This window comes from Girardinichthys multiradiatus, chromosome 9 (genome assembly GCF_021462225.1).
Source record: "Girardinichthys multiradiatus isolate DD_20200921_A chromosome 9, DD_fGirMul_XY1, whole genome shotgun sequence".
Taxonomy (NCBI): domain Eukaryota; kingdom Metazoa; phylum Chordata; class Actinopteri; order Cyprinodontiformes; family Goodeidae; genus Girardinichthys; species Girardinichthys multiradiatus.
In genome coordinates this window covers 28237859-28256901 of record NC_061802.1, presented here as the reverse complement: position 1 = coordinate 28256901, position 19043 = coordinate 28237859, and the positions used below count along the sequence as shown (strand labels likewise).

At 38.5% G+C, this 19043-nt stretch overlaps 1 protein-coding gene across 6 annotated transcripts in view; it reads right to left on the bottom strand.

Annotated features, from left to right (window-relative positions):
• Positions 1–973: 973 nt before the first annotated feature.
• The window catches only part of tle5 (TLE family member 5, transcriptional modulator), a 45293-nt gene continuing 27223 nt past the window's right edge, over positions 974–19043 (bottom strand). The window contains exons 4-8 of one of the 6 annotated variants that reach the window (XM_047374272.1): positions 13201–13245; positions 4593–4655; positions 3752–3826; positions 1495–1597; positions 974–1406 (exon numbers count right to left, since the gene is read on the bottom strand). In XM_047374272.1, coding sequence (XP_047230228.1) covers positions 1225–1406; positions 1495–1597; positions 3752–3826; positions 4593–4655; positions 13201–13245 — 468 coding nt within the window. In that variant the 3' untranslated portion in view covers positions 974–1224. The remainder of the gene's footprint in view (positions 1407–1494; positions 1598–3751; positions 3827–4592; positions 4656–13200; positions 13246–19043) is intronic. The other 5 variants (XM_047374273.1, XM_047374275.1, XM_047374274.1 and 2 more) reach the window with 5 other exon arrangements.

Sequence of the window (19043 nt, the reverse complement as noted above, 5' to 3'; positions counted from 1 at the left end):
ATTAATCTATTAACTCTTCAACATTTTCAATGGGCTTTAGGTCTAGACTTTGACAGGGCCGTTCTAACATACAAATATGCTTTAATGTTCCAGGGTAACTCAGGGTGTACTTTTAGGGCCGTTTCCCTGCAGGAAGATGAACCTCCACCCCAGTCTTAGGTTCTTTGCAGCTTCTACCAGGTCTCCTGCAGTATAGCCCTGAATTTAGCTTGATACAGGTTCACTTTCCCAGCTGAAGAAATGCATCTCCACAGCATGATGCTGCCACTACAATGCTTCACATGAAATTGCTATGTGAGATATTGGCAGCCTGGGATATTGTTTATAAGGCAGCCAAGGTTGTGTACATATCTCACTAATAGCGGTTGATGAATATTAGACACATAGACTAAGGATCATATTAGAAGCAATTTGATGCCATCAATTTAGATGATTTTAACTATGCCTAAATATAGATCAACTACTAACCTCTAACACTGAGAAAAAAATTACACACCGGTGGCTTCTGAATGTAAAGAGTTGCACTGGATTTTATTTGGGAGTATTAGAGTCAAGGGGGCTGAACACAAATGCACACCATACTTTTCAGATTTTTATTTGTAAATTCATGCAACTTAAAAGGTTCTTAATATTAACAAGGAGGATCTTATTTTAAGAGACTGGAGGAGAAACCTGTGTTTTAATGTTTGTTAAGATCCCCTGTGTTTAACAGCTTGCTTGTTTCAACACTGACCGAGGGATTTAGTCAGTCTTATGGATCAGTCGTGCCAAATAAGAACTTGTGCAGAGGAGAAGAAACGAGGAGCAACAGGATGCAACAGAGTGGGAGGAAAAGAAGGAAGCCTCGAGAAAAGACGAACGCAGAAACTCAAATATTAAAAAATGGGAGATTGAAAATCAGAAAGGAAGCTATGTATAAAATAAACTAGAAAAATGCATTTTAAATAAAAAAAGAAGACATAAAAAACATAACTATTATTGTAATATTTATTATCGTAATATGAGTGCCAAAGCTTTGCTCAGAATGGGATAGGTTAGGGGTTTAAAGCTGGAGCTGCATTGAAGAGATAGAACCCCATGTTGGGTAAGGTCAAAAAGGGAAAAACCAAGGGAGAGGAAGCAGGAACAGATCTGGGACTTCATGTCTCTGTGATAAAAGAGCTACGTGGAGACAGAATCTAATCAGACTTGTCTCCGTCCTCCTCACGGTGGCTGTCTGCGCCGTCACGGGAAGCCTTCTCCTCCTTGGCCAGCTGGGCCTGGGAGGCCAGCAGAGAAGACAGCGAGAAGAGACCGGAGGAAGTGGTGACGGCTGGGAGCGTTGGCTGGCTCAGGCCCAGAGGCAGGGGGGTCATGGGCAGGGCCAGGCCCTGAAGCTGGGACAGCTGGTGAGCCTGGAGCTGCTGCTGCAAGGAAAGCAAGCAGATTAGTTGGAGCCAACACAAAAGGACAGAAACATACAGGTTATGAAAAACATACAATGCAGAAGCTTACTGAAAATCCTGTCATGTGTCCTGAGGTAAAGTGCTGATATTTCAAGATCTATAAGATCAGCTGCATAGCTGTGGATAACTGAAGCCATTTTTAATAAAACCATCTAAAAACACAGAAAAAGTGCAGCAGCAGAGAGTGAAGTTTGTTAATGACATGGCCACCTTACCACCTCGTTACCTTATAAAACTGTCAGAAAATGTACAAGCATAGAGGCTGAATAAATGGTTCTTAAATAATTAGCTAACATTTATTTCAATCCTGGCAGTTCTTCACAATATGCATGCTGTGTGCTGTGTTACTGAGATAATGATAAAATTGCCATATATACTGTGCAGCCCCCACTGAGCCTCACAAGTTTAAAGATGTTGATTCAGCATTTTCAAAGCAAAATTGGCAACAACATCCTGTGAATTGAAAAATAAATTTTTCATAACTGCAAAGACATCGAACCAAAAGTCTTTAATTGCTCCCTTATTTCATTATGTTTTGGCTCCAAGCTAACAGATGTTTTCAAATAACTTTCTAAAGTTCTCTGAAAACTTTTCTTTGGACCTTATCTGGTTTTTCCCCATTTGCTTTGTCCACTCCCTGGCCATTTTACGAGAAAAGTTCCTTTGCTAAGCCACGTAATTCTGACCTATTAATCATTTAAATATAAAAAGGTTCCTAAACACAAATGATGAACCAGTGTCATGTTGGCATAGAACCATAGAGCAAAATAAAAAATGTAAATCGGATCTTTAGGCACTTTGTTACCAGCAGCTCCAAGGTCTCAAGTTGAATTCAGTTGAACCCAAACACAGAGAACCATTCAATTATTTTAGCACCAACCAACAGATTCTAAAAGTACCATCCATCCATCCTGGATTCAGTGATGGATGGATGCCTATCTCCAGCGGTCACTGGGTGAAAGGCATTCAATAAATGTGAACTGAATGATTAGGTTGTCTGTCAGAACGTTGCTCTTATTGTTTAAAGACACGATATTCAGACACTGCTCATCTGCTGTAGATAGTCCTAAAAACAATTTAGAATATCTTTGGACCACCTAAAGGACCATTGAGAAAGACCGAGGAAGATTTTGGAAACAATAGAAAGTACAAAAGTTGTTGGCCGGCTGAAAACATTTGTACAATGTCACACTTTTGAAAGTGACTCCTATAGCTTTTTTAAACTGAACTGGCAAAGAAAAAAAAATTACAATTTCAGCAACTTGTCTTTTCATTTATGTCCATGTTTTTAAAAAAGCTTGATTCCTTTTCCAACATCTAAAGCATGTAGAAAAAAAACAAGAATGTTCTACTTTCGCCTGCGAGCTGTGTTAATTTTGACAGCACATTTTTATTTAGTTTCAGACACCGTCTTCTTTTATTTATTTAAAATGTCATCGTCCTGCAGTCAACAAATAATAATTTATATCACTGGCAGATGTAAAATTTGTTTCATTCAACCAAGTAGTTTTCTTCTGATAGAAAACCAGACAGACATCTCTCAAAAGATGCTAAAACAATAGAAAGGGAGTTTCAAAAAATGTTTCATTTGTATTTCAACGAAAGAAAATGGCATGTCGAAAACATTTTACAACCCTCTCAATAATTAATGTGAAATTGTTATTGACATTACAGCGACTGAACCATTCAAGCAGCTTTTTGCATGATTCCACTGGTATTTTAACAATCCATCTTTGGTAATGAGCTTCAAGTCTTTGTGGTTGGAAGGCTTCCTGTCATCACCCTAATATTTAGCTCCCTCCACACATTCGCTATCAGTCTAGTCAGGGCTCTGTCTGGGCCACTCTAACATGTTAATATCAACTCCTGTCAGTAGAAAGGATGACTTTAAACCTAAATCTGCACAGGTTATAGATAAATTATCGTAAATTAATTTTACTGAGCTGTTATTTAGTTTTAGTTTAGATCTCATTTTGAAAAGACAAAAAGGTCATTGACAAAAATTATGAAGAACATTTCTCATCAACAAAAACAACTTTACAGCAGCCCACCAACAAACTCCTCAGAAAGCAGCTATTATCTAGAAAACATAAAAGGCTAAGTAGTGCTGGCATTTGATGTGATCAGGCTGGTGCGGTGGATGGAGCATAAACTCATTCGAAATTAGTAAAATAAAGAAAGAAATGTCTAAACAATAAGATAATAAATATTTATTAAACAATAAAAATGATCACCCGGATTACTGTTTGCACTTTTCTAGTCAATATCAGATTCCTGGGAGGGGCTGAGCCAGTGGAGCATCTTACCCTGATGATGGAGTTCATCTCTGGAGGGGTGACCTGCTTGGCCCTCTCTATGGCTGCCAGGACCTGCTGCTGGTGCTGCAGACGGAGTTTGTATTGATGTGGTGGGGTGGGGGAAGGAGGAGAGAAAGTGAGACAGACAATAACAGATAGAGAGAAACAAGAGGAGGCCAGTTTAGGGCGAGAGAGAGGTGGAGAGGTTAGATCAATATCAACAGTCCCAACAGACTCCCTGACAGTCCTCCCTGGTGATGCCCCCCCGGGACATTTAGCTATTCATCCAGTCTCACACACACACACACACACACATACACAAACAATGCCTAGTGTGACACTGGTGAAAGAATGGTTGACTGGTGTGCTATAATAGGTGGAGGTCAACCCCCTGGTGGGCAGATAAGAGCATGGCTTATCTGAATCACACAACCATTTATTACACTGACACACACCCACAAACAAAGCAAGAGTAGGAAGAATCAGAAGGGGGGGCAGACAACGAAGGAACTGAGGGAAGCCGAGAAGTGGAAGAGAAGGTCAAATATAAAGTGGGGGAGGGGAGGACGGTTACAGATTAAATATGGCAGAGGAGAGCCGAGGTGAGACGGCTGGGGCAGGGTGAGTGGGAAAGTGAGGCAGAAGTGAACACAGAAACCCAAAGATGATGAATGATGGGAGGAGAGAAGTGGGATGCTGAGTGAGGGGTCACGGAGGAGGGGTGCTAATGAGGTGGGAATGAGGATGATCTCATCCCAGGAGGTAAGGAATATTACTGTGGGTCAGAGGGTTTGTGATGACTCTGTATCAGTGTGTAGGTGTGTGTGTATGTGAGAAAGATGCTGTTTACCTCCTGAGACAGGTAGGGGAGGACTTGTGCACAGATCCCGTTCAGTCTCTTCACTATTTCAGCCTGTTGGTGTAAAAACAAGGGTAAAATTAGTTTCTGCCAATGTGTTGATCATTTATTCTGCAACTTCTTTTGCAGAATAAATGCCACATGACTGCGTTTATAGAAGTCTTGTCACTTATTTACAGGAGCATAAAAACCTATAAATATTACTACTTGTATCTTCGCCATAAGGATATAGTATTTTATCCAGTGTTGGAGTGCTGCTGACTGTAAAGGCACAGAGTAATCAGACAAATCTCACTGAGGGGGCAGACACTAAAAAGGTCCAAACAATCTTGCAAAGCAATAAACCTGGAATATAATCATTATGATGGATTTTCTCTAATCCACCCAGAATCAAAGTTACACATACAGGCTCAAATATATACACACACCTTCAATAATATTTGATTAAATGTCCCATAGAGTTGTACCTCTACCCTATACTTTTGTAGCCATAAACAAGCTTCTGGCATTATTTTGACTGGATCTCTGACCCTTATTCCTGGTAGAATTGATACAGTTTGTTTAAACAGTTTCTAGGCACAAATCCAACTTTAAACTCAGTCTTTAAATTCTCTATATGGAGTTTGGGGCCCTTCCTGAGGTTTGCTGTCAGCCTGCTATATCTTTTCTAAAACCAGTTGTGTGTTTAGGATAATTCTTCTATAGGAACACCCAATTGTTTCCAAATGTTACCATCTGACCCAAACAGTAACCCTCTAGAGAAAAGAAATTGATTGGGTCAGGCACAGTGGTGGTAGCATTGTGCCCAGGGTCTGTTTACCCGCCAGCCATTCGGTCACTCTATTCATTGAAGCAGTCTTTTATATCATCATTCCACCTTGTGAACAGTTCAAATGGACCGTTAAAAGGCCCAAAACTAATAGCTTTCATACCCATAATAGGTGTATGTAAGCTAGGTGCATGTGAGGACTATAGGTAACGTGAATGCTCTAGACCAGATGTTTTACATTGCCTTCAACACTGAATGCAGGTTAGGGTTTGGTGTGCATCATCTGTCAATCCTTTCACTCAAATGCTTTCAATTAGGGTGCCTAATTATGGACTGCTATTAAAGACTGTGGATGTTTACAAGCTGAGGCTGAGGGAGAGTTTAGTTTTCATAGATGAGTTTTGGACACCACGATAGAAGACGATGCCTGAGTTTTTAGATTCTGCCTGTTGTTCATGTTGGTTTAGTGTCACTGTCATGACTGAAGGTAGATTTTTTGGTTCCTTACATGTACCTGGTTTTGTAGCTCTCTGCTTGGTCAGAAGCACTACTTAGTTCACTGGCAACATAGCTCTACGTAAACTCAAGGAATATGGGCTAAAGGGCTGGATAAACCACAAAAATAACAACCAAAACAGGGCAGAACGGAAAGAGAAGGGCTTAAAATGAAAACAACTGAAAACTGACTGGTGTGTTGCAGGAACTAATGCAACACACCTCTCAGTAACAATGTCCTCAGACTTAGAGCAGCAATTTTTAAACGATTAAGACCTCTTACGTTCGGAATATATATAGTATTTGTCACATCAGCTCCTGCTGGATTAACGTTTGACTTTAATAACATTCTTTCCTGTCTATGAGATCAATTATAATCAGCTAGAAATCTCGGGCTGAAAGTTCGACGTTTTATACACAGTCTATGAGTGCCCCCAAGTGGTCAGAAAATTATTAGCCAATGTTGGCCACTCCAAGTCCTAATCGGTATATTACATTAAATAAGATTATTATAGAGTCATTGAGAATTTGGCTCTTATTCCAAAGAGCTTGTGTCCGTTTAGCTTAGCTAAAGGTCACAATAAACATGCTACAATATCCGATGTATAGAAAGACAATATTCATACACCACAGCAATGCAATGCATGTATGCACTAATACTAAAAAGATACATGCAACAAGTTAGATGAATGAGATGGAGGACAGGAATAATTCTCCTTTAGTTCAGCAAATTCCTTTAATATCTAGCCAAGACAAACATTTTAACATTATTACAAGTTATACCGTCAACAAAGTCTATATTCAATAAGAGATTTCTTTAAGCCAAGCTATGATTAATGCAAATTCACCACGAAACTAAAAATACAACAAATCCTGTTGATATAAGCTGAGATCAGTCCAAATAAAAATTAATTACAAGTGTAGAGAAACGATTTAAAATGGGCCTTTTTAAATTTTCTTGCTGGGAATATATGCCTTCTAATAACACAGGAGCAAACATTTTGGATAATTGCTACTAAAATAAAAATGGATAATTTTATTAAGTCGGAAAAACTGATTGGAGGCAGCCTTCCTAATATGAATGATGTCCTAATGTCCTGCAACAGAGGATGAAGGGAAATGTTTCTTATCTGCCGATTAAACCCCCCAACGTCAAACCAATGACATCAACATGTCCACACGCTGACGATAAAAACAAACAAAAAAAATCTATAAAACACTAACTATTTTTGGGTGGACTTCACATTTTAGGTACAACTCTTGAATTAAAGCTAAAGATAATTATTTAACCCAAATTTAGATTTCTTTCCGCCTACAATATTGTCCAAATTTTTGATTACTTAATTACACATAAAGTTTGGTTTTGTCTTGATCCTTCTGTGTTTTGCTGAAAAGTAAAGAATACCATCAGAACCAGAACAATCATTTCATCTCCTGATTAAAAATAAATGGCCTTTGAGAAAACATACCCACATGCTCATTAATATGGGAAACATCTGACATGATCTTCCCAAACTATCTCCAGCATCTCACATCTATTAATACACCAGACATTTTTATATCCCTTCATTCACCTCATTAATTAAATTGCATGTACTCAACACTCCTCTCAGAAATCTTGGGATACGTGGGCAATTAGACACATGAACACAAAATAACAATCACAGATGCAGGCACACACAGACTCTTTCACCTCATGCATGCTCCGCATCTTTCTTACACGCAGGTCTATTATCACATTTGGTTGGTAATCACCCAATCCGTCTGAGATATGCAAAGCAGCAGTAATTGTGTTAGAGCGTAATTCATAGTGTGATGAGGAGAGAGAAGGCCTCCTAACAATCATTAGGCATGCAGAGCACAGCTCCCCATCAACGCTCGATTCCTATCCCGCTCGTCATTACATGTACAATCTCCCTGACATCTCTAAAATGTCTCTTTAAAATGTCTCTGCGGGACTCGCTCTGTGCCATCTATGGAGCTTCCTCTTTTCAGTGCCCTTTGTGCTGTGAGATTTTTTCCTGCAAAGCTTCTGGGTTTTTTTTTTTTTTGTCTCATCTTGCTATCATCTATTCCCCTTGGGTCTCTCCCTTCAGATATCATTCTTTCCGACTGCTGCTTTCTCTTGAATTGCATCTTTCCAGCTTTCCCTAAGTTCTATTAGAGCACTTCATTACTTTCAAAGCTTTGTTCTGGCATAAAAAAAACAACAAAAAAAAACAATGTGTCTTACGCAATTTTGTGGTAACACAAAACTGGACAATATACAATCAGAGAATGAAAGATTTGCTGCCAACAAGGTAGCAGTTGTTGGAGCCGCTTCTGTTGTTTATCAGGCCTTTAGTCATTATGAATAATTTCATCTTTTGTCATATTGAAGGTGAAGAAGAGTGAAAAATATGCTCAAACCGATTTCAAATGTGTTTAAAGGAAGTGTGGAAGACAGCCCGAACAATTGTAACACTGCACAGACTTCCTCTGTGTTCTGGTTTTGTCACTAGACAACCTTTAATATTTGAACCATGTGGAACTACTTCCTGCCAGATGGAAATATATACATGATACAATTCATCATTATTAAAGACAAAAAATCCAATACATCCCTTCTCGGCTATTCAAAATACCACAGCTGAATCCCAAACCATTATATATTGCATACTTTTTTATGTGTTATCAACATTTACTGCATTTTAGAAGGCATTATTGCGAATATTGTAGAGACTCTTTCCTTTGCCAACATAATTTTACACATACACACAACCATACGATGCTCCTTCAAAAGTAACACAGTTGCTATTGTAATTGCAGAAGACGTTTCTCTGACGGGGGGTAGCAATACATCCAGCTTACAAGAACAAGACAAGATCATAGCAATATTTCTGAGAAAACTAACCAATTCACTGATTTTTTCTGTTTTCACAAATAGAACAGTTTTGAAAAATTACAAACTGTGCTTAGAAGAAATCTGTAATTAGAACAGTAGAATGGGTAGGGGGCAGACAATTCATTGCAACTGAACAATGAAATGCATCATGTCATACCGACAACTGAAACTTTAACCTCTTAAGCCCGAGGATCCCCTTACAAGCAGAGAAAGTTGAGAAATGCCTTGTAAAGTATGAGTATGCACTTTTGGGAAAATAGACCAAATTAGATTCTAGAAAATAAAGTAATGCACGTTATTATATTTTACTGCATATTTAGTCTGACAATGTTAATTCAAGCTGTAATCCTACAAAAAGGCAGTCTGTTCTCTACCAGCAGTGCCACTTTACCCTTGCTTCATTTAATACTTACTTAACAATAGGGCTGTTAAGAAAAAAATGTAACTGATATTATACTTCCAACACTTTCAGTGACCTTTAGCATACTAGGCTAGATCCTCTGGCAGGTGTTGGCATCTACTGCAGTGAGTCTGAATCCAACCAGCTGAATATCTTATTGGAATGCAAAGTTTGTAATGATGGCAAGTGGAAATAAGAAACAGTCAAACAGTCAACTGCAATATTATTGTAGGAGCCATAAATGAAACTGGGCTGGTTTGTAAGATGTTTGAATGTTTGGATTTGGAATTGTTGTTTTTTTGTTGCTGTTTATTTGTTAATGTGCGGGTCAACTGGAGATGGGCGGAGTTCAGGTGATTGGGCATATTAACCCACCTGCCTCAGTGTCAAGGGAGAGGAGAGGGGGTGAGTGGGCCGCTGTATTATTTTGTTGAACGCTAACAATTGAGATCTTTGAGATTTGTGTTCGTTAAGTCATATTTTTGGACACGTTATTCTAAGTTGTTTATTTTTCCTTAATACCGTAATTAAAAGGCATTTACTTTCGACTTTAGTGGATTCTTTTTCTATGACGAGCGCGTCAGACAAGGAACGGCCCAACTATAGCCACTCAGCGGCTTGTTTGTCTCCTGAAGTCGCTGCAATAATTATGAAAAAGCACACTGAAATTGTGATGATATACTGCGTAGCTCTTACTTTGAAGCCCATTATTTAAAAAGGTTCACATTGTGAATTTCCCTGATTCTGAGTGTCCCTGCCAGCAGTCGCCTAAAGGGACGGATTTGGCTTGCCGGCCATACAGCACCCAGATTTGATGTAGAATAATTAGAGCCAAGTCTTTGTGCAAAGAAATCACACTCTTTTCTCCACCCTAAAATGGGAGTTTGCTAAGGTTGTGCATCTCTGGTCTGTGGCTGATACGATATGAAGCTGGACACACTGTCGGCAATCTAATTTATTTAGAAAAACAAATATCCAACACCGTATGACTCACTCCTTTCTTACGATGCAGTTTGATTAATTGGTTTTAGGGTGAACGAAGTGTAAAACAATTTGATCCAACAAGTCAAAGAAAAGAAATGATAGTATGCAGTTAAGTAAACCGTCGTAATCCACACCCCTTTGATTCCACAATCCAAGCAACATGATCTGAAAGCTTACATAGCCCAAAGTATTAACATATTGCCTTGTATGATGTGTGGTGTGTGTTTTTTGCACAATATTTATGTGAGAGCAACTTTATTTAGAAGCAAAATTGGATTTTCTTGATTATGAACAACAGAATTGCCCTACAAAACGTTTTCTTTTATAACATCTTAAACATTCAATGTGGCTGTAAATTATCACCAGTCTCAAAGTTTGAAAGAAACTAATGACATTGAGGTAGTTCAGCTGAGCTGAGAATTTTGTACCCAGGCTCTGATATACAAGGGAGGTGTTGACAGTTCTCAGTAACAGTGTAAGGCTGAATACTTTTACATTTTTTTTAAAGTTTTTTAAACAAACTGAGCTATTAGACAGAAGCACAAAGTTCCTGTCTAAGTTGAAATAGTTTGCTCACTGCCTCTGGAGCTCATTGCCTGAGACGAGTCTGAGCTTGAGGCAGGTAAAGGCTGGGCCTGACATCCATCTTTATAGCTTGTTCCCATCTTTGATGTGTGATAAGATAAGATGTGCTCGTTTAGAGTTACCTGTTGTGCATTTTTACCTGCTCTAGACTCTTTGACTCATTCTTGTTGGTGGTGGTAGTTGTCCACAGTAATAACCCACAAAATGAAATAATTAGGTGGATAATTATTGTACATAAAAACAGAGAATCTCATCAATAACTGTATCAAATTTTTTTGATGCAAGGACTTGGAAATCGACGCCTCTAGATTAAATCCCCCAAACTGCATCATCTTACAGCTGCTCTGCCGATGCACTTGCATGTTGTATGTGCACTGCCATGTATCGATGCAAACTGATTGATAATAACCAGAGCCCACCTAACTGCATTAGGTTGCCACTAGCAACCTAATGCAGTTATTTTGCTGAACCTTTTTGATCTGGTACTATATAATGTCACCACACCTTTTTTTATCTGTAATAACTGATTAATTTTTGTTTGATTTATTTAAAATCAAATGAGCTGGCCTTTATCCATGCTTACTGTTAATGTGTTTAATGATGCTTCAAGTCAAGTAACTATATATTCTTTTAGACAAAAAAAACTTGCCTTGTAGTGTAGAATACTATAACATTTTATTGTTTTATTTTCCACTTCTTTAATCAGGCACAGTCCCATTGAGATCGAGATCTCTTTAACACAAGTGACCTGGACAAGGGGTTAACAGCAAGCATCACAATTACTGTAAGTAGAAAGAAGAGATTACGAACAATAAAATTAGTTTAATGGTCGCTGACATCACAGCGATTAAAAACAAAGGAACCCTTCAACGGATTCATGCTGTGTAACATTTAAGATGGAACAAATCGACTCAAGTCAGATGAATGCAGATGTTTTTAGTCCAAACCCTGGAACAATCAAGTCCAACAAAAGAAAAATCTGTCTCAGGCCTTGATGCAGGGAATAAAGCAGTAAATCAAATGAGTAGCACAAAAAAAAAATACAGCCTTATTTATTTCTACCAAAGTCCCAGTTTCATTTCTGGCTCAGCCAAACTTCTTCTCTCTAAGAGAAAATGAAAATGTTCAGAGAGATGAGAGCAAAAAAGAGTGGAGAGGCATATTTTGAATTGAGAAGTGATCGAGAGGGCATAAATGCGGGCAACTCACAATGTGTGAGAAAGAAAGAAGAGGGAAATGGAGATGGAGGTGGAGAGAGGAGAACGAGGAGGAGGAGAGAGGGGAGAGGGGAGACTGGCTCTGCACAATAGGCCCAGACATGAATGCTCCTCGACACTCGTTTCCACACATCCCCTTCAATTTCAACGCTCTAATGGAACTAGCCATTCGCTGCACCCACTCACACTGGGCACAAAGAAACTATGCACCCACACACACTAAAAACAAACAGGGGCACACATACACAATAACACGCTGTTATTCCTGAACACGTGCCAGAAATACACACATAAATTGAGGCACACTTTCACCGACACACTAAAACTTGTACTTGCAGTCTCAACCCACACACTGACATTTATAATTTTTTATTTTTGGTAGCTAATACAAAAGTACAAGAACAAATATGCAATGTCAGATGCACACAGAAACTGATGGGTACATGCACAAACACAAAAGAAATGCTCGACCCAACTTGTGCTTGTCAATTTTATCCAAGAGAGTGCACACACACAGCTTTGCATGTCTGCATGTGAGACCAGCATGCATCACAGTGTCTGTCTTGGGCTTCCAGCATCTGAGTTTGTGTGGGTGCATAAATGTGAAGCTCTTTAAATTATGGAAGCTGCTACTTTCTCCGTGTGTATGAGTCCATTTGTCAAAGCGTGCTGGCTTCTGCCAATAAGCTTGCCAGTGTGCACCATCACTCATAGGGATTGAGAGGGTTTGTGTGTGTGTGCAGCTGGAGACGAGGTCATCGATAAGGGCTGGCCCTTTAGAGGCCCATTGCTCTCTCCCACCTACAGGCTGAGCATAAATTACTCCTCCAGTTTGAGCCAAGTAAACCGATACATGAGCATCGTCCTCTCCTCCCTTCCAGCCTAACTCAAGCATTATTTACAGTTCCAAAGGCGTTCGCCACACTAATTTTCTGCAGAGAATGATTATGATTGCACAGAAATTAAAAGACTCGGCTCAGATTTCTTTTGAGGTTTGTTGCTCCAATCAGTTTGCTTTAAAATACTTTTATATTTGTAAAAAAAAAAAAATTATTAAATGGGTACTCCTGCGTTGTCCATTTCGTAACAAATTAAGTGCATTTGGAAACATGTGAGCCTCCTGGTCAAGAGATGGATCTTCTCATACAAACATCACTGAAACCTTCCGTCGACACTCACACTAACCAGTAGGAAGGTAACACATTTTAGAAAACAATGGCAACATTTTTAATGCAAAAGCACAAAAAGACTTTAAATAAACTTACCTGTTTGTGCATCTCAATATTGAGTCCATAGGACATCTCGTAGTACTGAAGAGAAAGAAAAAGACAACCGCTGTGAAGCACACAGGCATTAAAAGAAAATCAGTTAATCTTTAGCGCATGAGAACAAACTCCAGAGTGCTTGTTGCAGATCAAGTTTGATTACACTGTTAGAGTCTATTTTCCAAGTTTCTCACAAGCTCTGCACATCCATTCCTGCAGCTCAGTAATTATGATTCCATTGTTTACAAGAAGTGCTCAAATAGGTTGGAATAGTTAGGACTAGACACAGTCCATATCTGTAAAGTGTCATTTACACAACAGTTGTCAAAATTAATAATAAATAATAATAGCTGTAATGATGCTTTTCATAAGGTTTGCTTTACAAGAAAGCCTGGAGTAAAAGATAAGCATGCTTGCTTTTAACTGTTGTTGGGAAGAAAGTTGCAGAAAAGAAGGTTGGTACTCAGAACATTTTTAAACATTTTAAAATGTAATAGCTAGTGGTACCCCCTGTGGTTGAAATAACTTCAGTGAGACTTTTCTTGTAGCTATTAACCAGCCTGTGACATCAGTCTGAGGAAGGTTAGTCCAACTCCTCACCCTCTTCCATGTACAGCCGTTTCCGGCATCTTAAAAGGATAAAGATCTGAGCTTTGATTTTGCCCAGGAGTTTTCAATTCTTAATTCTTAGCCAGTCCTCATTGGATTTACTGGTAGTTTTCGAATCACTTTTCATGTTACAGGGTGTGGTTCTAATTAAACTTCTTTTTCCTCAAGCACCCTCAAACATACAGTACGCTTCAAGATGGATTTTATAACATTGATCAAAGTGATACAAACCATGACTCTTCCAGCACTATGCTTCACGCTTAGTATAAGATTCTTTACCTAGAATTCTCTATTTGGTTTATGTCAAAATGTTCTCTTTTCTGCTGTTCAATAATTCAGTTTTATAATAACATGTCCAAAGAACATTATTCTAAATGTCCTGCTCATTGTGTACATTCTCACAGACAAGCTTCAGTCTGGCCTTTATGTTTTCCATAGAGAGAAAAGGTTTCCTTTTTGCACACCTCCCATAAAAGTAAAGACCGGTGCAGTCTCTTTTTACATCAACTGTAGCAAGAGCCTGACGTTTTAGGGTTTTTGAAAACATCTTTCAGCATTTAGCAGTCTGCTTTCAGGGTGAACTTTAGGGCTGAAACGATTCCTCGAATGATTCGAGTACCTCGATTACTTAAATGGGACCTATTATGCTAAATTCACTTTTTGATCGTTTTTATACTTCCATTTGGGTTTGTAATCCTACTACAAATTAAAGTTTTACTTTAATAGAAAACACGCGGTTTCAAAAGCTGTGTAATTGTGACGTCACAATTACAATGACACCTAGCAACGTTACCTGAGTCCCGCCCCTGACTAGCAACTGAAGCGGAGCTCCACCAACTTGATTTTCAGTAGAGTATCACATCTTGCCGGGTGGTTTTATCTTACACTCGCTTTACAATGGCTACCCTCAAAGGCAAATGTTCTGTTGTTGGCTCATTTTATTTTTCGGCAATGTTCCAGTCACATTGCCTAAGACGGTACTAGTTTGCTCGAATCACTTCACCACGGACTGCTTTGAGAACTCGCATCAGTACACGTCAGGATTTGCAGAAAGACTTAGACTGAAGAAAAATTCAGTCCCTACTTTTTGTGGCAAATATGCAGATGACAGAAATGTAAGTACTTATTGTTGCGTCTTAAAAGTTTGGGTTTTAGTTTCACGTGTACGAAGTGCTGGTTGGGGGCGAGGCCAGCACTGCATAAAAGTGACAGAGCCCTAAAACAGCTCATTCTGAAAGGAGCTCAAAAAAGGGGGAACCGAGGAGGTGATATCTCAATATCTGAGAATGATTTTGTGCGAAAAATTTAATTAACATGTTTTGTATAGCCCATAGATCTTTTCCAAATGTGGAAAAGGAAGTATAATAGATCACCTTTAAATTCCTTGAGGTAAATTAGCTGCTTCAAGGCTTCGTTAAATTCTGTTTACATCTTCAGCGCAATGTTTCAGCCTGTAGTTTGTTGTTGCACAACGCTCTCGCTTCTGCCAATATGTTCTTCTGATATGTGGGACTAAGGTTTTGACATGTAGAAATTTTGTTTTAGCTGCAGATGGATCCTTTGCTACAGGTGTACACTAAAAGCAGGCTATGCTATCGCATTTTAAGCAACAACATGTTTTTTAAGGAATGGATTTATTAATTTACTTGGATTTTCTCTTTCATGTATTTTTATTGCTGATAAAAAATAAGCTTAAGTAGCTCAATGAAAAATCTGCAGAATGTACCAATTTTTCATGCAATTCCTCAATCATCAGAAAAATTTACTGAATACTAGATTACTAAAATAAATATTCAGCTGCAGCCCTAGTGGAGTTACTTGGACAGCCAGATGGATATGTTAGCAATTTTTCAATATTATTAAAATGTATATTACACATCCTAACACTATATGTCCAAATATGTTAAAAACACAAACTTTAGCAGAGTGTCCGAGATTTTTTAGGTGACTGTTCGTGGTATTGCTTTAAAAGACGCACTGGATTGGAACTTGGCATCAGCAAATGCTTCTTCCTAGATGACTTCAATTGGTCTATGGCCAAAAAACCCTGATATTATCATTAGTATAAAGTGAATATCTAATTTAAGAGTAAATATATGATCAAGTGCTATTTTAACACAGAGTATGCTGAACTCAACATGACATTTTAGTGTTCCATATCAAAGATTTTGATGCTACAAGCATATTTAAACAAGTGAATAAAGGAGCAGAGAAAGAAAAGGAGACAGCAGAAAAAGAGCCTCCTTTGTGTGAAAGTGTATGAGCGTTCACTCTTAATGAGAGGGCCACCTTCCAGGCGTCAACCCTGTTAATCACCCACTCTGTCAGCAGGGGTCTGCTTCTGTCACTGGAAAACAAACAACACACTTCCCTCTCTCTCACACACGCGCGCACACACACACACACACACACACACACACACATCAATTGCTCTTTCACACATGCACCATTGTTGTTTTCCGGGCAATCTCACGCTGACAGGGTCTTGTACAAAAATGCAAGTGCACACACACTAATCCTAACGCACACACAGTATTCTGTGTAGCTGCCCACGCGGAAGCTCCCTAAAGTAATTAGAGCACTAGGGAAATGGAGGTGCTGCCACTGACTGGGGGAGTGGGGCAACCTGATATGCCATTAGAGGAGGAGAGGGGAGGTCGCTGTGGGGATACAAGAATAGGCCTGCCACTGATGGATTAGAGGTGTGTTTGTGTGTATGCGTGCATGGGTGAGGCTCTGAAATATTGCATTTACAGTTTAATTTTATACAAACATTTTGAGCTAAGAATTAGGATGCTGGTTACAACTCAGGATACATCTGTATTCATGCACAGTCGTAACAGACAAAAAGCCCAGTTTATAAGGAACAAAAACATTAGAAATTTAGTAATGGTAAAAATGGTACAACTGGAAGAAGACAACTTACTTGTTATCAGTTTTCATATCTGCAGACGCAATATAACAGTGTGTCTGGTACGGTAAAAAAGGTTTTCAGTTTTTTTTATAGCTGTTTTTAGGTAAATATTAGTATTTACCTAAAAAGAACATGAACCAAACTTTGAATTTTGATATTCATCTCAAGGCTCTTTGTTCTCCTGCCCACTTTAGCTAGCCAGCTGGTATTTATGTTTCAGCTGAAATGAAGCACCTTGCTCTAAAATAACTTGTTTCTCCATCAGAACATGTGTTTGTGAGCTTCCAAGCTGTTGTATTTATATGGAAATCATCTGCAGGTGCATTGGATCATTTTCTATGAGCAAAATTAGGGATCATGAACGTAAACCACCTTATATCTTTTTTACTAAAAAATAGGTCAGAAGTCAATCAAGGGTCCAATACTATTTGTGCATTACGTCAAAACTCTGAATGTGGGCCTGCTTTTATTCAGTGGCATAATTATAGGATTAAAATACCCCGAATGTGCAAAGAAACCCAATATATCATTATTTGTTTCAACTCATAAATAACAGATGAGCAGCTTTAGAGTTTGTCAGTTGATTAAATCCTTCTTTTATCTCTTAAGTTGCACTGGATCCATAAGCAGGAAAAGTTTTAATCATTATTTTACATTAAATATTTTACCAACCTGCTTTAGGCCAAAGTTGTTGCTTTACAACTGCATGATTCATTTAAATAATAAAACTAACTACTAAACACTGATCAACACACTTATTTTTCTTTTATTATTATCATCAGATAAACTCATATCAGATAACTACAGAAAGTTTTTAGTGAAAAGTTTATTAGAATAAAAAAAACTGATAATCAGTCCAGATGTACAGGGAATTGATATCTTGACTGTTTAATCATAAGCAAATATTTTATAAAGTAGAATATGCTTAGATAGTGGAGTAGAGGATGGCAAGATCACTGAGCTTTTGCATCCAAACCTGGAACTGTTGTCTCTCTTCCTGCAGAGCCATCAGAAAAACTATTACAAATTAAAAATATTAAAAAGTTCATACACTAAGTCAGGTTTACATGAAAGGACAGTTATAGGGAAATGTGTATTTTTTTATGTGCATTGAAAATGTAAAGCCCTCTGATCATCAGCACTGCATTGAAACATTTGTCTTAAAATGTCACAAATTTCCGTTATATTTTCTGGTACTTGTGGTTATTCCCCACATACCTACTAAACGCTTTATATTCGCTTTCAGCTGCCACAAACAGATGACAGGTAGCGGGCAATCCCAGGCTACCGGGCCAAGAACAGGCTGCGGTTAGTAGGCAAGTCCCAGTCCAGCAGTCCAGTTAGCTTAGCTTAGCAGCCAGACCAGCCTGTAAAGTGAGCTCCGCTGCTCCGAAAACTCTAAAAAAAAAAACATTTAAATGTAGGCTCATTCTTGACGAACTGACTGCGCAAATGAAGTTTTAAGGTCAACTTTCTCGCTTAAGAATGTACCCTTCGTGACAAATTAAATGGTATAAAAACAATTAATTTGTCTAGTAACATTTGCCATTACTGAAGCTGCTGGTGCTATGCCTCGCTGCACACAGCTCCACCGCTTTAACAAATCCCAAGAAAAGCTGAAAAGACATCTCCAGTGTAGGACCATTTACCAGTGAAAGTAAAGGCCCGGGAAAGTGAAGTGCTATTAAAAGTCTAATTGCTGAATCCCTCGAAAGGTAGAATTCAAGCTTCAGCTGTATTAATGATAATGAATAGATATGAAACAGACTTTCATTTTAATCACCAATGAGACTGGTTGAGTTATGGAACTGTACCATTTCATTTATCTATTGTTGTTATCTTCTCTTTTCTCATCTAACTCAACTGAAACTGGAAGAGACTGTCCAAAAATAAATGTTATCTAATTTACTGGTCAATGAAAGTTAGACATCTTTTTGAAGGATTGGAGAGAAAACAAAAGACACACCAACTAAAACTTCTTGTAGATAAGGTTTGTGATCAACTTTGGCACAGTTACACTGAGACAAAGTAAATAAAAATAGAAAAACTGGGTACTTCAGTTACCCAATTAAAAATAAGATGCTGTACAAAATGTGGTTCACATCAAAGGTTGTTAATTTGTGCGATTTCTAAGTTTTTCTTTCAGACTGTATGGATGCTGATTCAAACAGAACCTGCAGAAACATTGTATATCACTAGATGGCTTCTTTGTTCCATAGAAGATGATTGTTGTGAAGCCATCAGGCACAGCCTTTTATTGTTTATACTCACCCCATTGTTTTATCAGTCGTTGCTCTCTCCCTCCATTAATTCCTAAAGT